The sequence below is a fragment of the Nuphar pumila genome, chromosome 4 (genome assembly GCF_984573655.1).
Source record: "Nuphar pumila chromosome 4, dmNupPumi1.hap1.1, whole genome shotgun sequence".
NCBI lineage: Eukaryota > Viridiplantae > Streptophyta > Magnoliopsida > Nymphaeales > Nymphaeaceae > Nuphar > Nuphar pumila.
Genome location: NC_143252.1, coordinates 11494533 through 11513546, shown reverse-complemented (window position 1 = coordinate 11513546; position 19014 = coordinate 11494533). Strand labels below are relative to the sequence as shown.

The window sequence follows — 19014 nt, the reverse complement described above, 5'->3', positions numbered from 1 at the left end:
TTCTCATAAAAACAATGGTGTTTTTTAAAATATATAGTGACTTTTTGGAGAAAAAAAAGACACTTTTACTTTTGAAATTCAAAATACTAAAGTGTTTGACTTTTTGTTTTCTTCCAAAAAAAAAGACACTGTACTTTATTTTTCAAATCTAAATTACTAACATCCACTTTGTTACTTTTTGAATAATGTATTTTCACTCTTTTGATTCCCTACAAAATAAGACTCACTCTACCCTTAAAAGTAACTAATCCATGTATTTTGAAAAATGTCATTGCTTTTAAGGATGAACATTTCAATCAACTGAACATGTATGTGCGCACGCGTGTGTGTGCGCATGTGTGTGTGTGTGTGTGAGAGAGAGAGAGAGAGTACTCACAAATATCGTGTGAGAGAGTACTCACAAATATCTTTGATATTTTGAAAATATCAAAGGTTGATGTTAGACTGAAAAAATGCGACATATCTCAAAATATCACCTATTTTTATATATTGATATTTTCCTGAGAAAACTAGAATTTTCAAAATATTACGAGATTTTTCCTCTCCAATATTTTTACAAGAATGAGATTTGCAACTGTGGTCTAGATAGTAACCTTGCATGTGAAATTATCTAGGTCCAAACCTAAATAGTTCTGCTTATCAAAAACTTGCCTTTTGAATACAGTTTACTATTTAGAAAGGGGCAACAAAAGATGCCAAAGTTATTGAAAAGTGGTCGAGATTGTAACGTCACTCAATATTGCATTGATTGTGTCTGAATGGAACTAAAACAAGGCATTTATTTAATATGCATTTATTATCTGCTTTGGATTTTTGAACGGAACCTTAAGGCCACTTACCTGTTTAAGATGAATATATCTGTCTTCTTTTAGAGAAGAAATAGAAAGGTGCATGTATCTGATTGGGTGTGGATGGGGAGGGGGGACAGAGCATCTTCACTAGAAATAGCAAAGTTTGAAAAAGTGACGGGGCGTTATCATTTCAGCATTTACTGTGAGATAAAAATAGTTGGGTATCTATCTGTTCCGTTATGTTCAGAGAAAGTAATCTATATAAGATTTCGGCTATTATTGCTCTCCAGCTAGAATACAACCATGAGAGAGAGAGTGGGCGAGGCAGAGAGACGAGGTTGTGAAGGAGGAAAAGAGGGTGGTTCAGCGGTTACATTAGGTCAGAGACAACTTTTGTACACACATAAGAGTGATAGGGGTGTGCCTTATTCTCCTTTGTGATTAGGCCAAAGGGATCCACACATAGTTGCATTTGTCTGCCCAAGATATTTTCATTTGCTATAGCTATGGGAAGAAGTCGGAAGGTATCATCTCAGTTTAGCATTTACAGCAAGGAAAAGTTGGTCATTCCATTCTTTGTTGGGATAAGAAATTCATCTATGCATGGTGTTGGTTATACCTCCTTTGCATCAAAATGAGATATGCTGCCATTGTCCATCTGTAAATGGAAATGTGATAAGTTTGGAATGGTTGATTTTGGGATACTCACTCTTCTATGTAGGTTAAAAGGAAAACATTGCTTTTCCTTGGATGTGACTGTATTTTTGTTTCTTATTATTGTTATGCTTCTTTTACATTTCAATATGTAGTAAAACTTCTTGCTTCTTGCTCTGGTTATATTTCCATTTTCCATTTGAAGTGTTCAGTGGAGGAAGATCAATGCTTTTGCATCTATGATATTTGATCTAATTATTTATGTTTGGATCTCTGTTTAGTGAAACTAATTCCTTGGTCGTTTGAGGGATCTTTTCCTCTAATAGGTTGCTTCTGGCTGCAGGAAGCACAATCCCTAAACCAGGATGACGATTTGGGTGGTACTGGTTAGTCCATTTGCCTATCTATCTGGCCTTTTCCCATTCCTAGCAAGAGATTTTTACATGTGTTCTAAGGGTGAGTTGTCTGAATCATTTTTTTCTGCTGCAGACACATCACCAGGCTCTCCATCAATGCCTTGGATTCCAGACAAGAAAATGCTTGAGCTTATCCTTGATATATTGCAGAAGTAAGTGCTACACTAATTGAGTATTGTTTTTCATTCTTGGTGTAGCTCACTTTATGTTGTATTTATATCATTTGAAAATTTGATTAACCTTTTACTGCTTTTAATTTTACTTTTAAATATATGTTTCATGTCAGGAAAGATACACATGAAATATTTGCTGAGCCAGTTGACCCTGAGGAGGTGGGTATCTGAAGATAGATTGGTAATGTTTAAGATTTGATTTGTGCAAGTAATTTGTTTATTTGTTTTTTTAACAGGTAGAAGGTTACTATGATATAATTAAAGAACCAATGGATTTTGGAACTATGAGGGCAAAACTTCAGGAAGGGATGTATGCAACTTTGGAACAATTTGAGGTTCTTGTTTTATGCCATCCCTTGTTTGCTAATACATCTTGTTTTGTGTTTCTTATCCAATTCATGAAAATATTGCAGTTCTACTTCTATCAATTAGTAAACTTCTGAGTATTGGTTTTGTATTATGTTTCTTTTTATTGACTTCTTTTAATAGTACATGTTGATTTCCTTTTCTAATAAAAAAGGTTGTATTTGTTTTTTATTATAATTTTGTATTTCTGTGGCCCTCCTTTTTTTCTGTTTTGAAGCAATCAATCTCTATAACGGCTTTTGATTGCACTTTTTGAAGACTTCAATCCTCTGATTTGTATTCAAAGTCAGACCCCTTCCACCCAGCTTAAAATCTTTGAAAGTGGGGCCACTTAAAGATCATATGAAACCATGGTAGTTTGGGGCCTGTCAAAAATCCTCTTTTTTTCTCTTCCATTTTGTAATTTATTCTATTTCTCTTGATTTTGTAATCTTTTTGTTACCTAAAAGGAGAAAGAGAGACTGTCTGCTTGTTGAGAGCTGACAGTCCTTTTTCCTAAGTCGGTTCTTTGTATTTTCCTAAAACTAAATCAGAATGGGCATTGATCATTATCTTATGAATTGCAGAGGGACGTCTTTCTGATAACCAGCAATGCAATGCATTTCAATTCCTCAACTACCATATATTATAGGCAGGTTAGGTTCTTCTATCATACTGAACTTGATGAATGAGAATTTTTGTCTTCAGGACTTCCATGTTCTTTTATTGGAGTAGTTAGTCACTGAGAAGATATTAGCTGTTTTTAATTGAATAGATGACTGCTGGATTTTATAGGCTCGTGCTATACAAGAGTTGGCAAAGAAGACCTTTCATAAGCTCAAAACTGATCCTGAGAACTTTGTATTGGATCATTTATCAAAAACGGCAAAAACTGGTAAAATGGTGAAGGTACCAAGAAGTTCTGGTAATTCAACGGCTCAAGGTGCAAGTAGAAGCTCAGATCGTGTGTCAGCATCCCCACTTGCTAGTCATAGAAAACAGAGGAATGCAGCCCCAGATGGTGCTACTGTTATTGCAAATGAGAAACATGATTCTTTACTTGCCAGTTTGAGTTCTGGAAGGAACCATCATCCCTCTGTCATGTCTCATGGTTCAAGCCCTCTTGTTGATCGTAGAAGAGACCAAGAAGAAGATATTTTAGGTGAGGACTTGATACTTCTGAGCTGCCTGTACTAGAGTTATGTTTCTCAAACTGATCTATTGGTGAGAAAAAAAGCTTTGCTCTTTCAATTGTTTTGAGATCATGTTAGTAGCTTTTGCTTGTGCATGATACTGCTAGTCTATGACCATACTATTATCATGAATGCAAGAATGCATTGCCGAAGTCTGCTCCGGCACAAAACACTCATATACACATGTACTTAAGCATACCTTTTTCTATTGGTAGGTAATTTTATGTATTATACATTTCTCTCTCTCTCTGAGAGAGAGAGAGAGAGAGAGAGAGAGAGAGAGAGAGAGAGAGAGAGAGAGAGAGAGAGAGAGAGAGAGAGAGAGATTTCATGCACCTTGCTGAAAACTGATTACATATTTTTTGGTCTCTTCTACAACTATGACCAAGGGTTAAAGTATGTACTGTTCGGAAAAGGAATCAGCTGCCAAATTTTCAGGCTGTTAACATTTTACAGTTATATTGCCCTACATGTCCATGATACGGACTTGTATTACTTTTTTCTACAATGTGCTTTTCTGTAGATTTGGCTATCACCTGACATTGACAAGTTGAACTTGAAAGTTCTTCAACTTTTATGTGAGATTACTTTAGCATAAGCAGTAGATATCTAGGGAAGTCCTCAGAATTACCATTTGTCTAACAGACATCAGGAGCCACTTCTATGACAGTGATGGTGTCATCATCATGCTTTCTCATCTTTCTTCAGAAATGTTATCTGAAGGTTCACTTGCATTCACCATGGTTATATTTCTGAATTAGTTTTGAATTTTTTAGGGTCTCTAAGTGATGGATGGAGATCTGCTTTTTCTGAGGAAGATCGCCGTTCCACATATAGCTCTTGGAACCCTTCATCCACTAGAAGCAATTCGATTCTTTTACCACTGAATGGGGGCCCAAGACGTCTTGTTTATGTGAGTTCTCTTCATTGCATGTAACATACTATTATTACTTTTGAATTTGTGCATATGGACTTCATCCATTTTATATCTTGTTTCTGAAGGTATTTTTAAGTTGGCATCCTTCATTTTATAAGCACAATTGTTACAAATAATAAGGTTCTAGGGAAATATAATCATGTTGGAAAGTGTATCTTTCAATAACCAGAATGCCTGAAAAAGCTGCATCTCTCTCTACTAAGCTGTTAATGGTCTGATGATGACAATGGTCTTGGAGGTTACCTATTGTATTTGTCACTTTCTTGCTGCTTGATGGAATTGCAGGCCTTTGACAGACCTGTGAGTATTTCTTTATACCACCATGAAGAAATGCATATATGTGATTTCTCGTCATTTTGAAATGTCTGTGTTATTTTTCTTCATTTCCAAGTTGGTTGACAGAATTTGTATTCATGCTTCTGATAGGAATTTGTCTATTCTTGAAGCTTTCTTTCCTTTTTTTGTCGTTTGCATATGGATTGTGAGTTGTTAAGGGGTTGCGACATTTTGTGTTTACTTGCTTTTGGGTAAGGCTTTGAAGGGAGATCAGGTGAATACCAGGTTCCTGCTGAGTCAACATTATCTCTGGACTCTAGTTATAAGGTTTACAGTTGAGATGTAAGATTTAATACATGAAGCTATCTATGTGTTTAGCTGGAACTCTGCTTGAGCTTTTGAGAGGGTGTAGGTACAAATGTTATAGATCTTGTATCAGGTCTTTCTTTACTTGCGGCAGGGTTTTCTTTGCACTTACTGCAATGTCTTTTTTCTTTGGTTTCTCCTCATTTATTTTGTTATTCTTATCCTTGGTGTCCTTTTGGAACCTAAAAGAATGTACTGAAGCCAGCTAATTTTCAGTTAGCAATTGAACATAGAATTTCCTCAGATGCCAAAATCTATAATTGGAATATGAAGAATTCTATGCCCCAAAAGATGGTTGTTGTTTTTAGCCTTACAACTTTATGTTGTGTTTGGATTGGCATATCTATTGCACTACAACCCATGACAGTTTTGTGATGATCTTAAGGTTTTATTTTTCATTAATATGCCTTCTTTCATGCCTATTTTATTATGGGAACGTGTAGACATCAGACAATTAAAATTATGTTTGTTTGCATGTGGAATGATTTATTATCTTTGGTTTTTGTGTATGGTAAGTTTACATATTGTTCATTGTTGATTGTTGGAAAATATGTACTCATGACATGTTGATATTTAATTTAGTATCAATTTGTTTGCATTTACACCAGAAATTAGTAATTTTGTAGTGATTACTATACGAGATCAAGAGTGTGTGAGTTGTGTGTTATGGAAATTTGTTACAGGTAGAAAGTTGCATGAAACTATAGTGTGCTCACAGACATGTCATGATGAAAACCCATGACAGTGTCCTCTATTGGACCATATATATGCTTAGGAAACAGAAGCCTGCGGTGTGTGAGGTGAGTCTCATGCATCGTAATGTAAATATCTTTTTCCATGGCATAATATGGAATAATCTGGTCTATTTGTGTGGATCACGGGTGTGGTTTAGTAGCTGCTTCTACCTGAGTTGCCGTTTCTGGTGCAGCCCTTGGGAACATTCTTGTAATTCAATTCATCTGGTTTTTGGTGGCAGCCAAGGGATGTTCTGTTACTCCTTTCAATTCCTCCTTTTAGTTTTCTCTTCCATGTTGGGTGCTGTTTTAGTTGGATATAAGCTGTCATAGGGCACACCATTTAGGGTCTCGTGTCCAGGTTTCATGACATGACGTGATACTTCATGACACCCACTAGCATTATTTTATAAAATTTAAAAAAATTGCAGTATTTTTAAATATATTTTTAATAATAAATATATTTTATATTTTTAAATAACACTAATTATCAATCAATTAACTAATTAAAAAATCATGTGATTGTATCCTATTGTAAAATTTTTCAAATTCATGTCTCGTACTTGTAAATGAGTCCTGATTCGTCTCCATGTCTTTGTGACAAGTTATAAACCTCTGTGGCAAGTAGCAAAAGATTGAAACACCCATTTGCGATTTGCATGATTAAAGAGACTTCTGATGAGCACTTTGCCAGAGAGAAAATAGTTTACACTGTCAAGGAATTTTAGATGATAAAAGATTGCTCCTTTCTGTCTAGGATCAATATGTCAATATTATTATTATAGTCTAGTAAAATATTTACTATGATAAATATGCTTGTGCTTGGAATACCTTACCTGGTTCAGTAAGATTTTTAACATCTATGGACTTCGGCAAGAGCGGGACAAGACCATTAGAATGAGTTACTCCAGTTCCACTAGCGTTCTGCGTGGACTTGTGAGAGCTGATGTTTCAACCCTGGACAGTTTTCCAGATTTGAAGATCACACTTTGAATTTCATATCAAACTGTATATTGTGATAAGATTTTTAAATCTCTCTCTCTCTCTCTCTCTCTCTCTCTGAGAACTGAGTTTGCAGCCAGGCTGTTAAATGCTGGAGATATAGTTCAGGTGTTTATGGTCTCCTGAAACATTGGCATCTTTATGACAGCTGAAATTCTTATAAAGAAATGTCGTTGTTAAACGGACTTTCTTTTTACCAATCCTGAAAATTTTGCAGGTTAATGAAGGGGATTTTGGGTATGTGGAAAGCCTTACCCGTTTTGCTGCCGATCTGGGACCTACTGCACAGATGGTTGCTCAACGGAAGATAAAGAGGTGCAAGTTGTTAGAAGCCACACATGTTGCTTCATTTCCATCAACCCAGGTGCAACTTCCATCGAATAGTGTCACAGGTGCTTTCAGTGCTCCAATCGGCCATTCTGTCGCCGTAGAAAAGACCAGTAGAGATCAGACTCTAGCAGTTCAACCTGATTCATTTCCCCCTGCTAGCCGAATTGGATTGCCCGTCTGTCGTGCTTCTGTCAGTTCATTAGACTCCGATTCCACGACTCAGCCTGATCCTAAGCAAATGCTGGTGCCTAGACCTGAGCTGGCTTCTTCAGTTTCTCAATCTAAGCTTCTTGAAATGGTCTCGAGAAATGGTAATGCATGGGCTGCTGGAAATGGAGGTACTGATGCTGACTCAAGGCGGCGGGTCTATTGTCATGAAAATGGTGCAGCATGGCCCGGACCAGCCAAGAATATGTCGAGGACAAGCCTGGGCACTGAACTAGGTCAAGGGATCAGCTTTGTAAGGAACGGTTTATGGCCTCATCGCCCTGAATCGTCGCTGCCTCCTCCGTCTTTCTCTCAGCTTCCTCAGCAACCTGCAGTCATGGATATGTCACTTGTTCAGGCACGTTTAAATGGTCTGAGCTCGGGCCATGATCGACAATGGCAAGGGTCTAAACCAACAGAACCTTTGGTCAATATGCCAGTGCCCCATTCAACAGGTGCTTGGGAACAAGCTCGGAACCTCGGAAACCGGGCCAAGCCATCTCTATCTATTTCAGATAGTCATCAGCCAGATTTGGCACTTCAGCTTTGAGTATCAATTTTTTCAAAATATTTAAAAAGTTTCTTCGTCCATTGTCTCCTATGTATAGTTATTATGCCTGTTTTGTTGCAGAAATCTCTCTTTCTTTCTCTCTCTCTCTCTCTCTCTCTATATATATATATATATATGTATATATGTGTGTGTGTGTGTGGGGGGGGGGGTAAATAAAATGTATTAAATGACATGCTAAATGGGGTTTTCTGCTCTTTTACTATTTTTTTTTTTGCAGTTTCAACCTCATAAATGTGTTGGGCATGATCGATTTATGAAGAATTCACACCTGGATCATGTGGTTTTGATTAAAAAAATGATATTTGGAGCCTTGAAAAATTACAAAGATTTTGGACCATGATTTTTTGAACCTTATAAAAACTCAGCCCTGTGTTGGAATTGAATACTTAAAGAGCTGATCCCTATAAAATTAAGTACATAGATTGAAAGTACTGTAGGATTGATGCCCCTGGCACTAGGGGGTGGAGCGTGAATAGTACTTTTAAATTTCATCTTTGAAATTTAAAAGATTTTGAATTTTGCAAAGCAATCACACACAAAGAACACAATTTTTTTTATCCTGGTTCGGTTCTTCAGACTTATGTTTAGTCTTCAAGTAAAATCCACTTGAGATTTTCACTATCAAACTTGTGTCATCAAAAGATCAAAATCGGTCTTATTTTTCTTTAAACTAAGGAGATTTTGTTTTGGATAGCGGATTGGGTTTGCTTAATGTGATTCGGATTATGCTCCACGTTCAAGGCTTGTAAGTTATTCATTTGGCCCGACTTTTTCCCTTCTTCTTGCATGGGCCCCATCACACGTCGTCATTATAGCGATACTGAAAACAACAACAAAATTGTGCCCCACCTCTCCACTCCACCAGCCAAGCTTTTGGATCATGATGGGTAGGGGTGTCAACGAGCCTGGTTTACCCCTATCTGACCCAAATCAAACCCTATAGGGTCTGAGTATGGTGATAAATCAGAAGATTCGGTTAAGACCCAGGTCCGAAACTGAAGGTCTGATTAATACATGGACTCAGGTATAGTTTGTGAAAAGGTATAGTTTGTGAAATTTTGTACCAGACTTTGGCCCGACTCGAGTTTCGATCAAGATTGGTAATTTTTTAATATAAAAATGATAAAAAATATGGTTTTACTGAGTATGATTTGGGTATAATTCAGGTAGTTTTTATCAGGTCCGAGTATGATTTTTCTTATAATGGATCCGATTAGATTCAAGTTCAAACTCGATACCATACCCGAAAAATTTGGACCAAATTTGGTTTCACCTGGTCCTAACCAAACCCTACCCGTTGACACCCCCAATGATAGGGCTTTAAAAAACAATGAGCCCAATCATGCATGCTTGTCTTTCTTGGTGAATCCCCTTGCCAAACTCGCCTTCTCTTCTTCCCTTTCTTATCTTTTCTAGCCCATATGTTAACGCCCCCTTGGCATTGAAGCCATTACTACTCCCCCATTCGACTTCCCCACCTTGAGCACTACGTAGGACCAAATCACGGCAAGTCCTTTCTTCTTTTGCCTGCCGGAAAAACCGGTTTCTCCGGCCATGTGTTTTTTTTGGCCACCATGGATATCACCATTATCAACCTGTTGAATGGTGTCCTTTCTCCACAACTATTTTCTTTCGATGTTGTTGGGATTAGAAAATCTTTGCATTCTTCGACGCTTGGCCACGTCTTCTCTGAAGCAAGTTATATGTTCCCCCCCGGAACACGCAGGTGCGTATTCTTGGATCTAAATGAGCGCCACATATGTAAGCATGTGTGGCTTGTTTTCCCGTGTGTGTCAGCATCACTTAGCATCAGAGTCCGGTTTGTTTGCAAAGACTTAAGTACCCTTTCCCGCCATTAGCGCCATGAAACGACATTTTGAGTAAAGGACAAAAATGTGCTTCCGCTAGAAGAGAGAAAGGGTTAAAATCATCGTCATTTTCGCCCTAAAGAGTAAATGATTCTATTTTAACAAGCGCTCCTCACAATATGTCACCCTAAACGTTCTGGCTTACCCTTTGACGATGCACCATCTTTTGTAACAGGAGCTCCCTTTAATGATGCAACCTTTGACGTCGTTTGCTATCGCGGGATCACCCTTTGCCGTCGTTTGCTGCCGCCATCGTCTGTTGCCACTGAAGCATCCCTTTTTGTCATCTACTATCGTCGAAGCATAGTCAGAGCACTGTTGCCACCATCGGTTGCATCTACCTTCTAGGTGTTTCTCCTCCACTATCGGATTAGCAAAACTTGTGTTCTTTCAGTGAGTTTTGTATAAGGTTTCGTTATGTAAACAAATCAATTTTTGTTATGTAAATCTGAATGCTAAATCTTACAACTGGTTATACTATTCATGCCAAATAACTCCTATTTTCATACTTAAACAAATCAATTTATACCTATCCACCTTCTGGGTATCGAAAAACAGTTAGCACGATTTGTTCTTATGAAGGCCAAATGTTACAACGACATGTACTTATGAGGGCTTAATTTTTACAATGATTTATACATTTAATGCAATAATGATTTGTTCGATACAGTAACGATTTATACGTTTCAAGCAGTAACAATTTAGCCGATTTATGATTCATGATTTATACATTTAAAGCAACCACGATTTATATATTTAATGCAATAGCGATTTATGATTTACAACGATATGTACTTATGAAGGGTTCAATTTCTACAACAATTTATGGTTAAATTTATGTGTTGTGCAGGTTAACAATGACTACAACTCGTAAGACAAGAAAGCCTTCACCGTTGGAGGGGATGACTCTTGGAGAAATCATCCGTCGATCCGATATATATGAGGGTTATGTAAAGTACCAAAATATAATAAACATTGAGAATAAAAAAGACATGAACATTGAATATTTATTATGCGGAGCTTGATCCATCAAATATTGAAGATGAAAAGCAAACGAAGAAAGATGAGGAAGAACTAAGGATGAAGAAGAAGAAGGATGACGAAGAGAATGAAAAACAAAGGAAGAAGGAGGAGAATGAAAACTACGCACACTTATGAGGCAAAAGAATTTCTTTCTGCCGACCATGCAAAATTAAATCTACATGCACATCATTCTTCATGTTATTTGTCATGATCGTCAGTTGCATCGCACTATACTATGCATCGAGTTGTTATTTACTGTGCCAATAAAAGAAATGACTTATCATATATTGTGTTGACAATAGCGATTCACGTGACAACGATTTAATGACAACTATGATGTTGTGAAGCAATTTTAATTTTAATAGCTAAATGAACAACAATTTGAATATGCAAATTACCACTGCAATCACGCAACAATCTAAATGCTGCGCACACACATTTCAATATCATAATGCAAATATCTTACAAATCGACACTAGCAAACACATAATATGTTACAAATCAATGTACATATTGCATAATATATTATAAATCCATAAAAAAATTCACCATAATAGCTTACAAATCGATATTAACAAACAAAACAATATCTCATAAATCGATAGTATGTTACTACAACCACGATTTCAATCATAGTATTCCAATATTTTCTATACAAAGGCAATTCGTTGTGGTCGACATATATGTCATTGCGTAAATTGCATAAATCGTCAACCAAAATTCAGGTCTCACAAGGCATATCAATTTTTGACAATGAGCGGGATGTGGAACAACGTTTACTATTGAAGCCCAAATGTTATAACGATATGTACTTATGAAGGGTGCGATTTCTACATCGTTTTGTACGTTTAAAGCAACGATTTGTACGTCTAAATCAAGAACGATTTATACGTTTGATGAAATAACGATTTATACTTGTTGACAATAGTGAATCACGTGACAACTCTTTAATTACAGGTACGAAGCTTTGAAGTGATTTTCATAAAAATCGCTAAATGAACAACAATTTGAACACACAAATGACCACCTCATGTCGCTACAATGTAAATTCCTCATGCACAACTTTCAATTACATACTACAATATCTAACAAATCGACACTAGAAAGCACTTAATATTTTACAAATCAGTACATATATCACATAATATATTACTATACCTAACCCTATACCCTAAACCCTAAACCCTTAATATCTTACTAAACACTAACCCTAAACCCATAATATATTACTAAACCCTAAACTGTAAACCTAAATCCTAAACCTAAATCCTAAACCTTAAACCTAAAACCTAAAACCTAACCCTAAACCTAAACCCTAAACCCTAACCCTAAACCCTTAATATCTTACTAAGCACTAACCCTAAACCCTAAACCTAAACCTAAACCTAAATCCTAAACCCTTTAACCCTAAACCCTAAACCCTAAACCCTAAACTCTAAACTCTAAACCCTAAACCCTAAACCCTAAACCTAAACCCTAACCCTAACCTAAACCTAAACCTAAATGCTAAACCGTAAACCCTAATGCCTAAACCCTAAACCCTAAACCTAAATCCTAAACCTTAAACCTTAAACCCTAACCCTAACCCTAAACCCTAAACCCTTAATATCTTACTAAACCGTAATGCTAAACCCTTAATATATTACTAAACCCTAAACCCTTGATTTATATGTTGATTATGTATATCAATTTATAATCTATCAACAGAAATTTCCATATCGATTTCTATGATATTTGATCATCGATTTGTGTTATACTATGACAATATTTTCGTAACAAAGATAAACCGATTAAACATTAGAATGATTTTTAAGATATCAATAGGAATTTCTATATCGATTTAAGATATTGTTTTGATTCTTAATATCAATTTAAGATATTGTTTTGATTTTAAATATCGATTTTTAAGATATCAATACGAATTTCCAAATCGATTTAAGATATTGTTTTGAATCTCAATAGCGATTTCTATGCTGATTCTTGATATCGATTTAAGATATTGGTTTAATTCTTAATATTGTTTTCTATTCTGATTCTGTATATCGATTTATAAGCTATCAACAGGAATTTCTATATCGATTTGTATAATATTTGATCATCGATTTGCGTTATACTATGACAATATTTTTATAACAAAGGCAAATCTTTGTGGTCGACAAAGATGTCATTGCGCAAACCGCCTAAAACATGAACCTCTTAAAGGTATATATTATTTTGTTATAAAATCTTTAGTGGGTCCCATAAGCATTAAACTCCTCTGCTATAAAAAGAGCTCCTCACAATATTTCCCCCTAAACGTTCCACAAAAAATCTAACGCTTCGTCTTCTTTCGCCGGAGCACCCTTTGCCATCTCAGTGAGTTTTTGTGTTGTGCAGGTTACCAATGGCTTACATTCGTAAGAGAAGAAACGCTTTATCGTTAGAGGAGAAATCTCTTGATGAAATTATTAAACAATATGCTTTGTATGAGCAATCAGAAGCGTACTACCGAATAATGATGATTGAGAATGATAAAGAAAGAGAGCAATTGTTGGTAAAGTGTAGAGCGAAGCCTAATCCGTCAGATATTGAAGATGATAATCCAATAAAGAATGATGAGAAAAAAGTACAAATGAAAAATAAGAAGAAGGATGATGAAGAGAAGCAAAATGAAAGGAAGGAGGAAGATAATAAAAAAAAGCAAAGGAAATCAAGGCAAAAGAAGGAAAACAAAGGAATAATAAGGAGGATGAAGAGAAGCGAAGGCAAAATGAGGAAGAAGAGGAGAGGGAAAAGCAAAAGAAGAATAAGGAGAATGATGAAGATAAGCAGAGGCAAAAGAAGGAGAAGAAGGAGGAGGAAGAGAGGGAAAATCAAAGAAAGAATAAGGATAAGGAGGAAGAGAAGCAAAGGCAATTGAAGAAGGAGGATAAAGAAGAGAAAAAAAGACAGTTGAAAAAGAAAAGGGAGGAAGAGAAGCAAAGACAATTAAAGAAGAAGGAAAAGGAAAGGTAAAGGAAGCAAATTTAGGATGAGGAAGAGAAAGAAAGGCAAAGGAAAGAGAAGGAGGCCGATGAAGAGAAGAAAAGAGAAAGAAAGAAGCAGGGGGAGGAAGAGAAGGAAAGAGAAAGGAAAAAGCAGGAGGAAGAAGAGAAGAAAAAGGAAAGGAAAAAGCAGAGGATGGACACGAAAGAGCGAATGAAGGAAGAAGTACAAAAGCAGAGGAGGGGAGGGGATGAAGAAGAGAAAAGTATGACCAAGGTACGTTAATCGCTACTGGATGTCACGATGTACTATGGTAGGTATTATTCTCTATAACGATTACTATATATAGCGATTACTATGAATAGCGATTACTCTGTATAGTGATTACTGTGATAGTGATTACTATGTATAGCGATTACTATGTATAACGATTACTCTGTATAGTGCTTACTATGTATAGCGATTAATTGTGATTTGATATTTTGTGTTACAGGCAAGTCAGAAGAGAAGCACGTGAAAAACTGAAAGGGCGGTGTCAGTAGTATGTAGTTATGTCATGGTACAGAAAGCTGAGTGAATATCAGAATGACCAATTACGAAAGATGTACTTCGGCGGCCTTTTGAACCAACATTATTTTAAAAATTGCTGGAACACCATGACCCACCTGATCAATAAGTGGAACCATAAGACGAACACGTTCCAGTTTGGGGGTTTTAAGATCATCATGACCCTAGAAGATGTGGCACAGATTTTGGGTCTTAAGTGCCATGGAAGTGTTGTCCTAACACGGGATACAAACTATAACGCAAGGGACAAGTGTACGACCCTTATAGAAATGTCGATGGAGGAATGGCGTGAGTGTATTTATGGTGAAAGCAATTCCTCATCGAAGAAAGTTTATTTTTTCCATAATAAATGGGAAGGTCAGTCCATTGCATGTTCATCTGAAACACCTGACCAAGAGTTGCACAACTTCCTTCTTTATTTTTTTGGACTTACTTTATTTTTCGATTATTCTGGTTCGAGAATAAATTACTTGTGGTTGCAGTTCCTGGAAGACTTAAATGAAGTTGACAACTAAGCATGGGGTGCTGCTATGCTCGCACACTTGTACAATCAACTTTACTGTGCGAGTAAGGGTACGAAAATCGTTGGAGGGTTTTGGCCATTTGTTCAGGTATTTGTTTATTACATATTTAGTACTTGTAAACTAAGCTCGTTAAATGTTATAGTCTTACTAATATATTGTTTTTTTAGGCTTGAACGCGGGAGCACATTGTCACCTTGCATCTTCAGTGTGGCCCTGCAGTTTGTGGTTTTCCAAAGATCGGCCAATGGGCTTCAATAAATGTCAAGGAGGAAAATGCTCAGTTCATTTTAGATGGACTGTAATTAAATGAGGTAAATGGTTTAAAATTATTGTAATGTTTAACATTCTTAAGTAATCATTGCTTTAGGATTTTGTTTTCCTTAGTACAAATCGTTATCTCCTTAGCATCTAACTTTCATTAGCGTAAATCGTTATAATGGTTAACATTCTTAAGTAATCATCACTTTAGGATTTTGTCTTCTTTAGTACAAATCGTTATCGCATTTGCATCTAACTTTCATTAGCGTAAATCATTGTAATGTTTAGCATTCTTAAGTAATCATCACTTTAGGATTTTATCTTTCTTAGTATAAATCGTTATCATATTAGCATCTAACTTTTATTAGCATACATTGTTGTAATGTTTAGCATTCTTAAGTAATCATCGCTTTAGGATTTTGTCTTTCTTAGTACAAATCGTTATCATATTTACATCTAACTTTCATTAGCGTAATCATTGTAATGTTTAGCATTCTTAAGTAATCATGCTTTAGGATTTTGTCTTCCTTAGTACAAATCGTTATCACATTCAACATTTTGCATGAATAATTATGTCTATATCTAAACCACAATCTTGATTGTACAAGTTGTGTGAAGACTGTATAGAGATGGGAAGGATGAGGACAAAAAGGTTGTTGATGTAGATGCGAGACTGTATGTCTGCGATATTTAACTCTTTAGCAAATATGAAGCCGAGTTGCATCATGGTAGTCGAGTACTCCTACAAGTTGGCTTAGGACAGTTGATACCAAAATTGCCTGTGCTATTGAGAAGGAAGATGAATAGTGGTGGGGCCAGGAACGTGAATTGACACGAACGCTTCAAGAAATAATTGGATAACTAAAACAAAGGTGGTGTTCGTGCCATACCATATGATTATAAAGAACGACAATATGACCCCAACTATTTCAAACAATATTGGCAACCCATGTGTCGAAATCGACAAATTGAGGAGAAGCAACCTAAAAGTAAGGTCACTCTTGTCCTTGAGCATGTCATCTTCCAGCATAGACGTAACATCCATCGTGTCCCTTTATTGGATACTATGATTCCCTCTCTTGCAGTACACGATAAGGAGCAAACACAACTCCGAAAGGAGAAGGTATTGTTCGACAAAAAGTTAGCGATGCTGGAGAGGGAGAATAAGAGTTACGGAAGGGCGTGCAAAATTTAAGGAGACAAATTGGGTCACTGGTTGAGATGATTATCAGTGGGTTTAATAAGATCAAGGAAACGAAGAGGCCACCGAGTAAAGAGAGTCCACCAAGGCAAAGAAAGAGATGATTTCTATGTCCATCTGAGTCATCAAGTGCCAGTGAATAAACATATTATGTGATTTGTGTATCTCGATAATTCTATGTTGTAATTCTATCATTCTTTGTTGTAATTGTATAATTCTTTCCTTAATAAGTGTAACACAAAAGTGCCACTGAAAAATTGACAAGACTACATAAACTTAGGTTTGTAATTATATAATTCTTTCATGATTTGTACTTACATTTGCTAAATCGTATAGCAATTACTTGCTTAGGGTTTATTATGTATTGTAATTCCTGTGATAGTGATTACTCTATATAGTGATTACTATGTATAGCGATTACTATGTATAACAATTCTGAAGTTACCATGATTTGTACTTACGTTTGCTAAATCGTATAACGATTACTACTTTAGGGTTTATTATTTATAGCAATTCCAGTGATAGCGATTACTTAGTATAGCGATTATAAAGTTACCATGATTTGTATTTACGTTTGCTAAATCGTATAGCGATTACTAGTTTTAAGTTTATTGTGTATATCGATTCCTGTAATAGCGATTACTCAGTATAGCGACTATGAAGTTACCATGATTTGTACTAATGTTTGCTAAATTGTATAGTGATTACTGGTTTAGGGTTTATTACTTATAGCATTTCTTGTGATAGCGATTACTTAATATGGCAATTACTCAGTATAACAATTATAAAGTTACCATAATTTGTACTTATGTTTGCTTGATCATATAACGATTACTGGTTTAGGGTTTATTATTTATAGCATTTTTTGTGATAGCGATTACTTAGTATAGCGATTATAAAGTTACCATGATTTATACGTATGTTTGCTAAATCATATAGCGATTACTACTTTTGAGTTTATTATGTATAGTGATTCCTGTAATAGTGATTACTTAGTATAACGACTATGAAGTTACCATGATTTGTATTGACTTTTGTTAAATCGTATAGCGATTACCAGTTTAAGATTTATTACTTATAGTGTTTCTTGTAATAGTGATTACTTAATATAGAAATTACTCAGTATAGCGATTATGATGTTACCATGATTTGTACTTACGTTTGCTAAATCGTATAGCAATTACTGGTTTAGGGTTTATTATTTATAATATTTCCTGTGATAGCGATTAATAGGTATAGCGATTATGAAGTTACCACGATTTGTACTTACGTTTGCTAAATCGTATAACGATTACTAGTTTTGAGTTTATTATGTATAACGATTCCTATAATAGCTATTACGTAGTATAGCGACTATGAAGTTACCATGATTTATACTTACTTTTGTTAAATTGTATATCAATTATCAGTTTAGGGTTTATTACTTATAGCATTTCTGTGATAGCGATTACTTAATATGGAGATTACTCAGTATAGCGACTATTGTGATCATCGCAAAATTTTTCCTCTCGTGATGTTCTCTCTCTTCCTTCTCTTTTCCTTTCTAACCTCTATTCTCTCCTTTTGAAGGAAGAAAAATAAGAGAAAGAAAAGAAAGAGAGAAGAAAAAAGAAAGAAGAGAAGAGAAGTGAGAAGAGGAACTATTTTACGCGGTCTCACTTGACCTTGATTTGAAAAGATTTAAAAGATTACTCGCCTCCGTTTTTGAAATATTTGCGGGAAAACTGGGAGACGGGATTCGCTCGTCGGTATGCGGTTCGACCGTTCCTGGCGCCTTTACCAGGGGTAATCGAACCAAGGGTCGAATTTATGCCTTTTGCTTTGCCTAAATATAATTTAAGAATTTATTCTAACTCAAAAAATGCACAAAGAATCATGCTTGTGCAAATGCAAGAATGTATGCTTCTTTTGAAAGAGGTTTTTGAAAATTTCCAAGTTTTCTGAGATGAATCTGATAAAAGAGTGAAGAAATGACTTAAATCTAACTTAGAACTTGAGATAGATCAGAGGAGTTCTAAGCTTTTAAAGTAAGTCAGGATGAAAAAGAATGACTTGAAGCTTTGAAATGAAGGGAAATGAAGTTTCAAAGTAAAAAATCGACCTTGAATTTGAATTTGAATTTTAGGAAATAAATACTTGAGATGGAATTGAATTTAGATTTTTGAAGTTGGAGATTTAAAAGGGATCTGAGAAATCCAGAAGGTATTTAAGAATAGAAATGGATTTAGGAGATTCAGATTAGATCTGAAAATGGATTTGAATTTGAAATTTAGATTTGGAAATGGTATTGAATCTTAAAATGGATTTGAGATCAGAGATCTAATATAGAATTGGGTTCTGGATCCTAAAATTGGATCGGAAACCTGAGATCCGATGTGGGATTGAGTTCTGGATCCTAAGATGGGATTGGATCTGAAGTCTGAAATCCAAAGTGAAGTTGGACTCTGGACCCTAAGATGGATTGCGGATCTGAAGTCTGAGATCCAAAAGTGGAATTGGGTTCTGGACCCTAAGATAGATTTTGGATCCTAAATGAATTGTGGATCTGAAATTTGAGATGTGGAATTGGACTCTGGATCCTAAAGAGGAATTGGATCTGAAGTCTGAGATCCAA

General features: G+C 35.7%; 1 protein-coding gene across 1 annotated transcript in view; it reads left to right on the top strand.

The window, feature by feature from the left end:
- The window catches only part of LOC149839372 (uncharacterized), a 36750-nt gene extending 28588 nt beyond the window's left edge, over nucleotides 1-8162 (top strand). Inside the window, exons 2-9 of the mRNA XM_090004103.1 lie at nucleotides 1789-1831; nucleotides 1935-2013; nucleotides 2148-2193; nucleotides 2271-2369; nucleotides 2967-3035; nucleotides 3175-3541; nucleotides 4349-4485; nucleotides 7105-8162. Of these exons, the coding sequence (XP_089860229.1) occupies nucleotides 1789-1831; nucleotides 1935-2013; nucleotides 2148-2193; nucleotides 2271-2369; nucleotides 2967-3035; nucleotides 3175-3541; nucleotides 4349-4485; nucleotides 7105-7974 (1710 nt within the window). The 3' untranslated portion in view covers nucleotides 7975-8162. The remainder of the gene's footprint in view (nucleotides 1-1788; nucleotides 1832-1934; nucleotides 2014-2147; nucleotides 2194-2270; nucleotides 2370-2966; nucleotides 3036-3174; nucleotides 3542-4348; nucleotides 4486-7104) is intronic.
- Nucleotides 8163-19014: the final 10852 nt, after the last annotated feature.